General features: G+C 39.9%; 1 protein-coding gene across 2 annotated transcripts in view; it reads right to left on the bottom strand.

Annotated features, from left to right (window-relative positions):
• GALNT10 (polypeptide N-acetylgalactosaminyltransferase 10) overlaps positions 1–14,976 on the bottom strand; it is a 130,940-nt gene that overhangs the window by 60,943 nt on the left and 55,021 nt on the right. For both annotated transcript variants that reach the window (XM_084636506.1, XM_084636507.1), the window contains exons 2-3: positions 3,359–3,458; positions 2,325–2,463 (exon numbers count right to left, since the gene is read on the bottom strand). In XM_084636506.1, the coding sequence (XP_084492632.1) occupies positions 2,325–2,463; positions 3,359–3,458 (239 nt within the window). The remainder of the gene's footprint in view (positions 1–2,324; positions 2,464–3,358; positions 3,459–14,976) is intronic.

Below are 14,976 nucleotides of genomic sequence, written 5' to 3' on the forward strand. Positions count from 1 at the left end.
TAGTTTATTTGAAAGCTCTAGTGGCTCAACTTCATTAAAAACTCTTACTGATCCTCTCCAGCTACACCTGAACAGAGTCAACACAGAAGTACTATTCTGTTTACTACTAGCAGCTCCCAACAGTTGGCAAAGAGCAGATGAAAGCAAAGATAATATGGGAAGTTACAGGTGAGACAGAATAAGGCTATTTAGTCTAAAAGGTTATAAATGGGGAGGGGCTGGGATAATCAGTGTCATATTTAACTGCTATCACTGTTAGGTTCGCAAACAAAGTTTATTCTCTCCAGGTGGTATTTCTACAATTCCTTTAAAAGCCCTCTAACATTAGCGTGCAATATAGCACAATGTCTTATTCGAATACTGTTTACAGCACACGAGGAAAGTGAGCAATAGAACCAGAAAGCTATACAGACGCTCCCCGACTTATGCAATCGTTCCGTTCCGGAAAGCCTTGCGTAACTCAAATTTCATGTAAGTCGGAAACGTACACCCGTACATTATGCAAAAGTTTCCGTGACTCGAAAATCCTATTTCTGGCTTACGGAGCTTTTCCGTAAGTGTGAATTTGAATAAATCGGGTCTTGCATAACCCGGGAGCATCTGTACCTTACTGGTGCTCAAGGTGATCCAGCACTCTGTACCAGAGCTTCTATGTTTAACAGGCCAACACAAGCTGTATCTGGTGAGAACTTAAATCTATAACCTTCTGCCTGGGGCATATTCCTGAATATAAAACCAATTTCAGCTCCTATTCCAGAAATTAATGGGGTGGTATTAATTCAGAGTATTCTACAACATGCTCAGTTCTTTGGAAAATGCTCTTATAGACTTCATCTTACCCATTTACTTCATTATAAATTGCCCTCATCACATCACTACAAAACACTAGACACTCCATTTCCAAATACATCTTTTTAAGGAGGGGAAAATGCACACCAGAAACTTTCGGTCATTAGTGCCTTCATTTCAAGTCTCCTTTAAATATACCCCGGTTCACTTCTCTAGCTAATCCTAACATCAATTATATCCAGTACAGTTTATCCTCTTCTTGAGACTCACATAATTATAACTTGCTATGGTAAGAGAAGTTTAACTCAAGAAAACCAGCTGCATTGGTATCATTAGTCATAGCTTAAATTGTTGGTGACCCAGACACCTCACTTATTAATTTTAACTAGGGACCAGAGCCTAAAGATAAACATTTTTAAAAAGTCAAAGTAACTGATTTCCGATTGCTAATTCTGCAACTTAGTGACACATTAGGGAACATGAGCCAATGCATTAATTCCTCAGGTACCATCTGAAACTTAAATTCTCAAAGCCGAAAACAATCCAAATAAATGCAGTTTAGCAGAGTTGAAGTTGCCTGAAGCTCAGTTATGTTCATAATGAGATAGCAAAGTTGAGACAGAAAAAGAAAAAATATTTTTAAAAAAGTCCTAGCTTCTAATTTGTTTGCAAGACTTCTAGATGAAATTACTGCCATCAAGTTTGAAAAAGCTTTCTATGGAAGAAATTTACACTTGAGTATTTAAAAAGATAAGTTTATAAAGTGACTAAGAACCATATACCCCCCATAATCAAAAGCACTCTGTGGCATTGTTTAGGAAAGGCTTAAGCCTTTCACGACTGCATGAACATGAAGGATTTTCTCCTTAGCAATTAGAGAAAAACGAAGTAAAATTTGATGCCACTCCACAGGAAAGACATCTTAGCTAGCTGAATTCAACAGTCAAAAGTAGTTTCTGACTAGAGCTACTTTGTGGCCATGCTTATAATCCCTAGAAAGAGAAGTTTATTATAAAGCCCTGAGTATCTGAGAAAATTCAATTCATAGACCCTTCACAATATGAGTCAATCTTTTTGGAATGCTCCAAAATTGGTTTTCCTTCCTAGATGTTTCAAGATTGTGAAACTTAGTTTGTGTCAGACTTCCAAGAGGAATTAATGGCTCATGGAACTGTACAGTCTCACTTCCAACTGGTCACTTATGCAAAAGTGACCCAGGTAATTAGTGACCAAGTCATTACCGTCTGATGGCTCTTTGGTGCAGTTGTCAAGTGAGTTGGACATTTAAATCCAACTTCCAGTAGAGAGATGACCATAAAAATGTTGCTTTAATTGTTCTATGGTTGTGGCCATTTCAGTATACAATTTAATCAGCATGAAAAGTGATCTATGAGGCAGGAGGTAGCTACCTCCCGAAAGGGTTGAGGCTCCAACAGTACATAAAAATGAAATATAGAAATAGAATAAATTCTAGTGGGAATGGCAAATTTGGGCATCTAGACTTTCATTACCACAAATACCAAGTGTATACTCACTTTGGGTGCCTGATATCTGGAAGGGAGCGATTAAGAGAAATTTTATCGCTCACAAAGATATTAAAGCCATTTTCCCTGTATGCTTGGTCCACTTGCTCTGCATCAGTCATCGGATAAGGTTTTCCCTGCTCTCCATTTCCTATGGATAGATACAAAATAAACCTGTATCATCACGGCGAATCACAGTCTAAGTGGCCAGAGACTGACACAAAAGCAGTCATCTTTTCTGTGAAAATTCTTCCTTCAACAACACTGTTTGTACATAGTTGATATTCCGAGTTATAAGAAATTCTCAGCACTGGGTTAACTTCATCAATTTATTTTAATGGGTACTGTATATTTTGCTAGAAACACTCAGCTGTGCAAATATGAAACATTAAGCTCTTCACTCTGAAGCCAGAATTGAGGGGATTAGAGACTGATAGGACCAAAGCTGGATCCATTAGGTTTCTTTTGGTTTACAGATGTGAGTGCCTGTACATAGTATAAACATTTCTCATCTCAGCCTCACCCCCCATCCCAAAGCGGTTACTAACATTTAAAAGGGAAATCTTGGAAACATTTTATTAAGGTGAACAAGGCAGCCTTAACTTTACATTTCCACATGTTTGAGTGTCCTTCACCATTGTAACTCTTTTGTATTAGAATTTAAGCACTCCGAATTGCATGTCAAACTATGGAAACAGAACAGATTCCTCTAGAATGGCAGCGCTTGTAGATTTTACAAAACAATGTTTCTTCTTTCATGGGTCTGCAATATTTGTCAGAACTGTAAAGGCATTTCTAATTTTTTAAACAGCACCCACCCTTGAAGTGCCAATGTGCTGCCACCATCTTCTACTCAAGAGACTGGCGAAAATGCTTCTCTTTCCCTGTCACTCATGAGCAGTACAGAGGCAGCTGATGTTGATCAGTGTTAAGAACATACGAGCATGCTGTTCCCCCCCTTCAGTCTGCTGAATAAGGGACCACACCATTTTATGATCCACATTAGATACATTTATAAGTGTTGTTATAAGTTTATAAGCACATACCTGTGCGCTCCAAGTCCCTCCTTATAGCTTCTTTATCATGCCAGTCCTTTTTCCTTTGTCCATCAAAGTAAACTTCTTTCCTTTGTCTCACATGCGAGCCCTTTTAATACACACAAGATTAGAGCCATTACACCTTTGAAACACATTTACCCATCCACATCAAAGAGAAAAGCCAATACCCACTTCTCCTTGCCCGAACTAGAACTTGCAGAACGGGCAGCTTTTATTTGCAGCTATGTCCAGCAGAAGATTTTCCTTGCCCCAAAACACTGTTCTATAATTATCTTCAAATATGGTACAGCGGTGTAGGACCATACTTAAAATGAGCGTAATGTCTGTTAGTAAGGGCACCTTTAAATTGCAGTGTCCATTAAAAACTCATTTTCACATTAAAAGTTAACTGGTCTTATTTCCTATTTAACTAATAAAACTTTATAATGGGCAACCTATTTCAGAATTGTTACTAATTAGCATACAGTAGCACCTCTGAGTCATGAACACACGAGTTACGAACTGACCAGTCAACCACACACCTTATTTGGACCTGAAAGTACACAATCAGGTAGCAGCAGAAACCAACAAATAAAAAGGCAAATAAAATACCGTGTTAAAAAAAATAAAGGGAAAGCAGCATTTTCCCTCTGCATAGTAAAGTTTCAAAGCTGTGTTAAGTCAATGTTCGGTTGTAAACTTTTGAAAGAACCACCCTAATGTTTTGTTCAGAGTTACAAACAACCTCTGTTCTTGAGGTGTTCTTAACTCTGAGGTTCTACTGTGCTACCATATTGGAATAAAATTGGGGAAACAAAACTTGAAAAAGACTTCAGTCTCTCAATACTTAATAGTAAGTTTTCCCATGAAACATGGCCCCTATTATCTATCCTTTTCACTGTAGCTTTCAAGTTTCAGGAACAATCATCAAGGGCATTTTTCTGGGGTGGGGTGAATAAAGGGCAGGGTGATACCTGTACAAGACATAGAAATTGTGGTATTCAGGGCCAGAGACTTAATGAATCTCACCCCAGGTTTCTCGCCTGAATTTTAGGGGACTAAATAAAATCTGAAAAGTTAGAGAAAAAGTTTGTCTGCCAATCATTCTCCATGTGATACTACACCGATATGTATAAATGAGTGCATTACTTGTAGAAACCACATCATAGAAACAGTTGTTTAGCAGACCTCAAATAGTATCTATAAAATCCTGGCTTTTTAAAATTCCTCTTGTACTGAATGGTGAATTCCATAGTATAGCATTATGCATTCCATTAAAAATAAAATGTACGCTTTTCTATGCAGGAGAAATTTTAGAGTATAGATGGTATGTATGTGGATATATACATATTTGTGTATATGGAGAGTAACAGGGTGAAAAGAGGTTATTTTGTTTGCATCTTTTCAATAGAAAGATATATTTCCTTTGTTAAAAAGCAGACATGTGACAGAGCTTACAGTCTGTAAAGTAAGACACACAAAAAAGATGCCTTTAGATTAAAATACTTGCAGCAGAAATATAGTAAGAATATTAAGCATAAGCACTTCCAAATCATAAGCCTAGAGTTGCTCTCTCTCAAGTAATGCCCCTTCCCCTAAAGTGCAAAACCCCCTCCTATTACTCCATTATGAATGAGTCTGCTGGATTTTTTCCTAAACCTACTCCACAAGTTACACGTTACAATAAGAAATTTGCAAACACTTTGGTCCTCTTTCCACACTTCACAGATACAGCCTTGGAGACTTAAGGAATCACAAAATAAAAGCATGGCTGGGGCTAGTGCTTTGGATGTCATAATATTACTAACATTAACAGCTTCATTACTTCCTCTATACAGCAGGCGTCTACAGCATTCTACTGCGGGAGTGATCACAGGACATTCTGGACACACAAAAATCTTGGGCCCAGCATTTTGCACAATCTGATAACAAGCCTGTTTTGGAGTCCCGTAACAGAGGCTCTTCATCTGTTTAAAGAATTAAAATGTATGAACTCATCATTTTTATGCCTTCATTTGTCTTGGGAAAATTTTGTTCTTGGGAACATTTCATTCTTCTCTTTTTACCCCAATAAATATTCATAATTGAATGGGCACCAAAGTACTGTACTGCAATCTGCAACTATGGAACACGCATCCTAATACTGTGATCTAAGCCTTAGTCTGTCCATCTAACAAAGTATAATTCGACCACGCTAACATTTTTAGGACACCCAGACATGTCACTTGCAGTTCAAAGTGATGTCATGAGACTAAATCCCAATTTAATCTCACTAACAGCTGCCATTTTAACCCTAACCATATCTAATTGCTCTGCTGCACTAGTCACATCTATAGTTACCCATTCGTTTCCATGTATTACAATACAACAGAGCCTTTCAGTCTAGGATCACAAAATGACTTAAACAATCTTCAAAGCAGCCTGGTAAGATCAGGATTATACCTATTTTGCAGATGGGCACACAGAAGCATAGCTGAAACGTGGCCATCGCAGACAGAAAGGTCCTAGTTATGTGTTCTAACTACTAAACCCCATTTAATCCCCTTGAATAAAAATGTTTGCAAGGTAGTATATTGAATTTTTCACCTCTTGCTGTTAGCAATTGTAGCTTTACTTGCATGGTGCATGATGTCATGGAAAGCAAGCTGATGGGCGTTCAAAGAAAAGCAACAGCGCTGAATGTCTGTGGTCAATTTATGAGTAAAGATTAGGAGACTTAAGTATGGACAAGGATGCGGATAAGTGATACATTCTCTGAAAATATTTACAGTGTGCAGACAGTAAGAAAAGAAAGGAATTATTTAGGATGGCATACAGCAGTATAACTACACCTGGGGATGTAATTAAGTAAAAACCTTGACAAATGAGTGCTGGTTAGACTGTTAAAGGGAAGCAGAAGACTTATTGTTTGGGACATTTAAAATTAACGTAAACAAACTAGTAGGAAAACTTCCTGTGGAGTAAATCCTGCATCGGCAGGGAGATAGACCAGGTGAACTAACAGATCTTTTTCATCTACCTTATGATTCTATAATTATTGCAGCCTATCTTCTCCATTTTTTTTTTGCATATCTTCCCACCACCAAAGGTGATGGCTCACCTTTTACTTTAAATATTGCTTATTAGAGAAAATGGCCTTTTCTCCCTCCCACCAATAAATATCCCTTTATCAGCCACCGATCTCCGTCCAAATGCAGAGATTGCTAACATATTTTCAGATATACATTTCACACCTATTAGGACACAAACTGAATAAAATCACCAACAATCTAACATTCCTCTCTAGCTAAATTTGTTGATGGACTAGGGTTTTTAAGAAGTATTAGGAATGTACCTTCTGCCCAGACTGTTTCACGGCAGCACGCAGAAACAAAACAACTAGTCTAGCTCTGAAATGCCAGGGCTTCTTCCCTTGAAGACCTGAGTGACAGCAACTGAATTAGCCCTTTCCCACAGGGCTATTTCTCACCTGCTCACCCCACCTGCACTCAGACAACGTGAAGATCAAATTAAGCTGCCTCAGCTGTATAGTGAACATTGGTGACATAGCAAAACATATGGAAGCCTTCTTGATCCATCACTAGCTTTGAGCACTCAGCAGCTGACCTTCCAGTGATCTGCCACATGTCATTCAGGTATTTTCTGGCTTGGCTGTCCCCTACTATGGTGATTTGCCACCATTCCTTCCATGACAACTTTCTTAAAGGTAGCTACCTCAGGCACACAGATGAAAAAACAAAACACATAAGTTGATGCCCATTGACTTCCAACAGTAGGGTCTGCTTCTTTCCAATATTTTTAACCATTATTCATCTTTTTCGTCCAGCAGATACACAAAAGTTTTCACCAGGACCATATCTCAAAGACTTCAATTTTCTTCTTGTCAGCAGCATTAATTCCCCACAATTCACAACCATATGTAGGGGCAAGTGTAAGCAAAGAGAATACTCCTACTTTGCCTTATTTGGTTAATCTCAGGAGGTTATTAATAGATCTTATGATGGAGCAATTTGTAAAATTCACAAGTAACAGAAGAACATGTTACTGTCCATTCAGACCCCATTAGGGAAGGCGGCTGCACTTGGAGGGGACATGTGAAAACGAGGAGTTAAAACCCTGGAAAACTTATCTTCCAGATACAGTTTGTGACACTCCCCTTCAGATTATTTGACCCGTGATGACGACAACATTTAATATTGGGTAATGAGCTGTAGCTCAGGCCTGCGTGTGATAGTTTGGTGTTTCTGAATAAAGGTCAATTGCTACATTCTACATGGACAAATCTTATGTGTTCTTCATCAAGAAGTGGCAGATAACATGAGGTGAAGACAAGGAAGACAGGCCAGTGATGATGCAGGAGCAATAAAAATTGGAGTAGCTGAGTTATTTCTGGCACAGAAATCTGAATGAGTTTTCAGCATGACTAAGCCCACTTTGCTGTTCTGCCACAATGGGCAAAACAGTTTATCTTGTCTACCATATTTACTTCCAATTTTCCAGACAATATGCCACCAATATCAAACATCAGGCAGTCTCTCCAAAGTTCTCTTAAAATGCACTATTATATTACAGGATTTTTATTCTCTTGGCATACTGTTCAAAAAAGCCAGTTCTGCTCACTAGCCTCTCCCTATTTATCAGGGTGTTGCCTGCTCAATCCAAGTTATGGAAATGGTTGGCAAAATAGGAAAGTTTCCTTGCGGGTGAGGTGGTTTTCTTTGTTTTTTCATTTTCTTTTTAAACATGGCTGTGTGTGTGAACATGAGTAAGGCTCCATGTCTGTCACAGCGGTCACTGATTCTGTGACCTTCCATGACATCTGTGACTTCTGCAGCGGCCCGTGCAGCTGGCCTGGGCCATGAATTTTTGTTTACTGCCCATGACCTGTCCATGACTTTTACTAAAAATACCTGTGACTAAAACGGAGCCTTAAACATGAGTACTGCACTGGATACTATAGCAGCTTGCCAAGCACAAACCACCTTGTGTCAGTAACCTCTTTGGCCTCCTGTTTATAAAACTCTGGACTTACACAGCACAGCAGAGAACCATGCTACTTTACCCATTTTATTGTTTGCTGTGATTTGACACCTGTTACAGAAGCATCACTGAAAGTCAATCTAGAAATTTTATCTAATTTCATGTCTATAATTTAACAAACTAGGATCACACTTCTAGACATAACTAGGGTTCAGTCAGTTTCACACCAGCACTGCCAAAGGAGGGAGAGGGGGCAGCGTGGGGCTACTTGTCATCCACCTCTCTCTAGTCCCCCTACTTGTTTCCTCCACCTAGCATCAATGCATAGTGAAACTAGGATGTTCGAGAGGATTCACACACAAAAAAAAAAAATGACAAATGTTAACCTGCTTTGGACACACATACTTCTTTATAAAAGCTATTGTAAATCTCAAATGCAAAGCTGATATAAAATCATAACAGCATATGCTATATTTTAGATCTTCTTGGTTTCAGAGATGCAGAAATTACATTACTCAATCCCAACCAGGAGTACTCCATAACATTTCACTGAATTCAGATAAACGTTTCCAAATATTTGCTTTAATTGTGCCACTTACAAGCAACCAACATTTTCATAGGTTTTGCAGGTCACCATTCAAATATTTTTATAAGGTTGCTGAGAGTCCTTGGCAAGAATCGCATCAACATCAGCAATATCTACTGAATGTTAAGGCCTTGTCTGCACTACGGGGGGTAAGTCGATCTAAATTATGCAACTCCAGCTACGTGAATAACGTAGCTGGAGTCGACTTAGCTTAGGTTGACTTACTGCAGTGTCTACACCGTGCTGTGTCAACAGGAGATGCTCTCTCGGTGACTTCCCTTACTCTTCTTGTTCTGGTGGAGTACCGGAGTTAACGGGAGAACGATCTGTGGTCGATTTAGTGAGTCTTTACTAGACCTGCTAAATTGACCCCCAGTGCTTTGATCACCACAGCGTAGATACCCGGTAAGTGTAGACATGCCCTATGTTTGAAGGCTATTATTTTTTTACTAGTTGCCTCATTAAAGTAGTCTGCCATAGTTTCAATGAAACTTCTCAGCATTCACAATGCTGACATATTCAAAATACACGAGGCCTGTGACATCAGTCTAACTACAGAAGTCTGCTGAAGCTGAGTCATTAAGATCAGGGAGGGATTTTTTTCTTCTTCAGTGTACTGCACTGTTGTGTATTTATCAATAAATGCTACCAAAACAGTCAAAACTCCTTTTATTATACGATCTCCCTCCTCCCCACGCTACAAATTCCACAGTTATGAAATGTAATTAACAGTAGCACATGGTGTGGGACTACAGACTACACGTCATGGATTTAAGCGAGGGGGAGGGTTAAACTACTAACATGTTGATTATTTCTCTTAATCTTGCTGCGGGGGCCATTTAAGTGTTGCCGATGTTGACGTTATTTTGCCAAATGTATTTTTATTCATCTTTAACACTTTTTATAAAGAGTATTTGAGCATCAGAAATCTAAACACAATGGAGGAGCAGACTGTGTAGCTTTTTAAATGGCATCCTTCAGGGATGCTGCATAGAATTTATCTTTAAGTAGTAAATTATGGATATAAAGCAGGTTGATAACATCCCCATAAGCAGGAACTCTAGACTAAATCTGAGCATGCTGCAATACCTAGACAAATCTTTGGGACTGAGTTCAGCTTTAAATTTTAAACAAATGTATCTGTGCGTATAACTAAGTTTTCTTGTGTTTTGTCACCAGTACTTACCATGAACTTCAATTACACATCAAAAGGCATTACCATATTTTGCCAAAGAGAATAAATATGACTGTGCCGTGTTCAAAAAATTAAATTTTAGTTTAGAGAGGTGGAGGACATTCTTTGACAGCTGTATTTACAGAATCTGCATATGCAGTATAGGTAGATAAGCATTTTACAGATGAGGGGTTTTGTCTATATAAACTATAGCTGCAAATTTAAGTTCTTGGCTAAGGCCTACTTAAACTTTGAAATTTTATGTTTTGCAAAGCAAGAAATTGAGGCAGAGCAAAATTATGTATATATTTTAAAAAGTCAGCTGTAAAGAGAAATTAAACGTTTTACAGCTCTCAAGGCTAGATCATCATCATCATCAAGTCTAACCTCCCATATAACAGGTATAGAATTTCACCCAATAATTCCTACAGCAAGCCCATAACGTCTGGTTATCCTAAAGCATTTTCCTTTCCTTAAAAACGTTGTTTATCACTTCTTAGTGGTATTTTTGTAGCTATGTCGTAAACTAATCTCCTTCCTCTGTTTCCATCCTTCATTTTCACTGAAAATGAATTAAAGTAGAAAGGCACATTAAGCAATACATTGAAAATGGATTTAGACAGATTGCTGTAAATAGCCCCTTCTGTTGTCTACCATGCTTTTACTTAACATTCTGCCAAAGGAATCGATTAGCATTCAAATGGCCAAACATACAAAAATGGAATTTTAATCTTTTGTTTAATCACTATTTAGTGTGCCTGGCTCCAGCCAGAATAAATGGAGAGGATGGAGATGTAAGCCAACTGTTTTCTGTATGAGGAAAGAAGATTTGAAGTACACCCTCTAATCACAGTGTTGCAGTTTTCAAAACCTGTTCGGCAAACATTTTTTGGGACTGAATCTGGCAGAAACAAGAAAAGAGCAGCAGTATACAAAGACAAAGTTCTATAAGCAGTGAGGTTACCATTTTGTCCCCAAACTCATGTATTAAATTGCAAATACACGAGTTCTGCTGTAAGTTACAGTATGGGTTTGTACTCTGCAGAAGGTGCTGACCAAAGCAAAATAAGAGGAGGAAGCAATGTTCCCTTTAATTTTTTACATCCATGTGCGGAATGAATTTTGTTATGTGCACCAATATGGAAGTGATGTGTGGTGGGGGTGGGGCCGAGGGGTTCAGAGCGTGGGAGGGGGCTCAGGGATGGGGCAGAGCGTTGGGGCTCTGGGGTGGGGCCCAGGGATTAGGGGTTTGGAGTGTGGGAGGGGGCTCAGGGCTGGGACAGAGGATTGAGTGCAGGGGGTGAGGGCTCTGGCTAGGGGTGATGGCTCTGGGGTCGGACCAGGGATGAAGTACAGGCTGCACCGGGGCTGCAACAGGGAGAGAGGACTCCCCCCAGCCCTCTCATGCTACCGCAGCCCCAGGGTCTTTCTTGCCGGCTGCGGCAGCTGCGGAGCCGAGGCACCTCTCGCCAGTTGCGGCGGCTCCGGGGTCATGGGAGAGGCGCCTCTCCCACTGCGTGTCTGCACGGCCACACAGCTTAGCGAGAACATAGGGAGGAAGGAATACTTCCGTCAACCATTGCAAAAAAGTTAAGACTGGATGTAGAGCCATAAAGATATGTTAAGTAAGTTAACAGGTTAATGACCGAAACAAACAGTCGTGAATTACAGACTAGAGGAAAACTTTAGTTAAGAGGCCCCAGTCAAGGTTGAGCTCTTAAACTGAACCAGTCTTGACAACTGTCCACTACTTTAAATCTTTTTACGCCATGTAGAGGAGAGGGGAGAACAGGACAGTGAGGCAGAACTGGAATGGCCAGCAGTGGCAGCAGAATTTCAGCAAGGTCACTCTCCTAGAAGTCTGGGCAGAGCATCCTGGAGCCACAGTGGCAGAATACCAACACGAGAGTTCCCCCTAGCATGTTGAAATCATCATCTGGAAGCTCACCAACCCTAATTGCTACTTGGCAGTAGCAAACCAGTTTGGTGTTGGTAGATCAAAGATCAGAGACTTTCTGAATGTTATGGAGAGCCAGAAAACCTGTCTCTGCAGAATGTCCGAAGCGGACAGAGAATCAGTCATGGACACATTGTGCTCCCACTTTGGAGATGGAGGTAATGAATATATAGGTAATGAATGTACCATAATCAAGAAATGACTGAAGTATGTATTGATTTTATTAACAATAGATACTACTGGGGGGTTGGGGTGGGGAGAGAATAGGTTATATAATGGCTGGGTTGAACTGTACCTCAATGAAATTATGCAGCTCAGTTACTCCAAAATAGCTTTCTTTGACAGGGTAACAAGCATTGTGGATAGATGTGGTATATCTTGAGTTTAGTAAGGTTTTCAATACTGTCTCTCATGACCTTCTCAGGAGCTACTACAGGTGGGTGCATAACTGGCTGGAAAACTAAAAATACCCGTGACTAAAATGTAGGCTTAAACATGAGTACTGCTCTGCGTACTATAGCAACTTGCCAAGCACAAACCACCTTGTGTCAGCAGCCAGAGAGTAGTTATCAGTGGTGCACAGTCAAGCTGTAAAGGCATATTGAGTGGGGTCCCACGGGGATCAGTTCTGGGTCTAGTTCTGTTCAATATCTTCATCAGTGATTTAGATAATGACAGAGAGAGTACACTTAAGGTTTGTGGATGATACCAAGCTGGGAGGGGTTGCAAGTGCTTTGGGAGGATAGGATTAAAATTCAAAATGATCTGAACAAACTGAAGAAATTGTCTCAGGCGAATAGGATGAAATTCAATAAGGACAAATGCAAAGTACTCCACTTACGAAGGAACAATTAGTTGCACACATACAAAATGGGAAATGACTGCCTAGGAAGGAGTACTGTGGAAAGGGATCTTGGGGTCATAGTGGATCAGAAGCTAAATATGAATCAACTGTGTAACACTGTTGAAAAACAAAAACAAAAAACCCCCATCACTCAGGGATGCATTAGCAGGAGTGTTATAAGCAAGACACAAGTAGTAATTATTTTGCTCTATTCCGCACTGATTAGGCATCAACTGGAGTATTGTGTCCAGTTCCAGGCACCACATTTCAGGAAAGATGTGGACAAACTGGAGAAAGTCCAGAAAAGAGCAACAAACATGATTAAAGATCTAGAAAACATGACCTATGAGGGCAGATTGAAAAAAAATGGGTTTAGTCTGGAAAAGAGAAGACTGAGAGGGGCCATGATAATAGTTTTCAAGTACATAAAAGGTTGTTACAAGGAAGAGGGAGAAAAATTGTTTTCCTTAACCTCTGAGGATAGGACAAGAAGTAATGGGCTTAAATTGCAGCAAGGATGGTTTAGGTTGGACATTAGGAAAAACTTCCTGTCAGGATGGCTAAGCACTGGAATAAATTGCCTAGGGACGTTGTGGAATCTCCGTCATTGGAGATTTTAAGAGCAGATTAGACAAATACCTGTCAGGGATCGTCTAGATAATACTTAGTCCTGCCTTGAGTGCAGGGGACTGAACTAGAAGACCTCTCGAGGTCCCTTCCAGTCCTACGATTCTATGAAAATGAATATGAGTTAAACGTAGATAGAACACTACTTGAATAAAAAACAAAAAGAACAGTTGACCAGAAGTGTGGTGCAAAAATTAAGACTAATGGAACTGAGGCATGGCCAAACGAAGGATTGCTCAGCTCCTGTAGTTGATGTAATCAAAAGGGTTGTCCCCCCTCCAGGGGGTGGGCAGGTTGCTGTGGGAAAGTCCTGTAATTATGTTGACTGAAATGGTGGTCCCAATCAATAGGGTGTTCGCTCCATAGTTTGCAGGACATTGCAAGATTGGGGTGCAGTGCTTGACATTTTTAACAAAAAGACTAACCACCATAGCTGTTTGCTGCTGCACTGTCTGAATCATGGCCCTCTCCAAGGCAATACATTCCCCCGTCCTTCCCCTTTGATCATTTGTGAATGCTCCAAGAAACCACCCCTCCACACTTCTGCCTCCGGGGCCCTCTCTTGAGACAAATTCATTAGTTCCTGGAACATTTTCTCTTTTCCCCTTACTGGAGGCACAGAAGTTCAAAGCATCAGCTACAGGACAGATCCTAAAGTCTGCAGGCTTAGAAAATTGTCACTCTTATTTACAAAGCACCTTTCACACTAAATAGATGGGCAGTTTACAACTCCTACCACTATAGATTTGTATTAAACAAGTTCTCTTTCTTTTAAAGGAAATTTGAATAGACTCCCTGAATAAGGAAACTGATTTCATAGACATGTTTTAATTACTAAAACACCCTTGCACCAAAAACCTCTAAGTTGCATCTAAAACACACCAGCATATCAATTGTTTAAGATCTTAAAGAGCAGCTGGGGAAGTGATCCCGGGAAAAGTGATCAAATTTGCAGCTACCCTGTATCTCCCATCTCATACATTTACACTGAGAACTCCTGGTACTGAATATTGTCTTGCAATGCTTTCGGCTCTACACACTTGCTGGTCGACTCATCTGCTTCAGGGCCCCCAAGAGTATGATGTTTATCTCAACTAAAAGTCAGTGCACGACTGAATCTCTGGATTTTCAAAAGAGTACTTGTGGCATCTTAGAGACTAACCAATTTATTTGAGCATAAGCTTATGCTTCAATAAATTGGTTAGTCTCTAAGGTGCCACAAGTACTCCTTTTCTTTTTGCGAATACAGACTAACACGGCTGTTACTCTGAAACCTCTGGATTTTGGCATGCCGGGTGGCAGCATAGCTTCCCAAATACACACTACTATTTAACCCTCAGACCATGTTTTAATTTGCTAAAAACTCAGCCGGTCTATTTTACTGAATTCATACAGAACGGAATGAAAGTATCTCATTGCTTTAATGTGTTCCTGAATCATTCTGATGCAGCTTTCGTCA

Source organism: Lepidochelys olivacea (genome assembly GCF_965140295.1).
Source record: "Lepidochelys olivacea isolate rLepOli2 genome assembly, chromosome: 8".
Lineage (NCBI taxonomy): Eukaryota > Metazoa > Chordata > Testudines > Cheloniidae > Lepidochelys > Lepidochelys olivacea.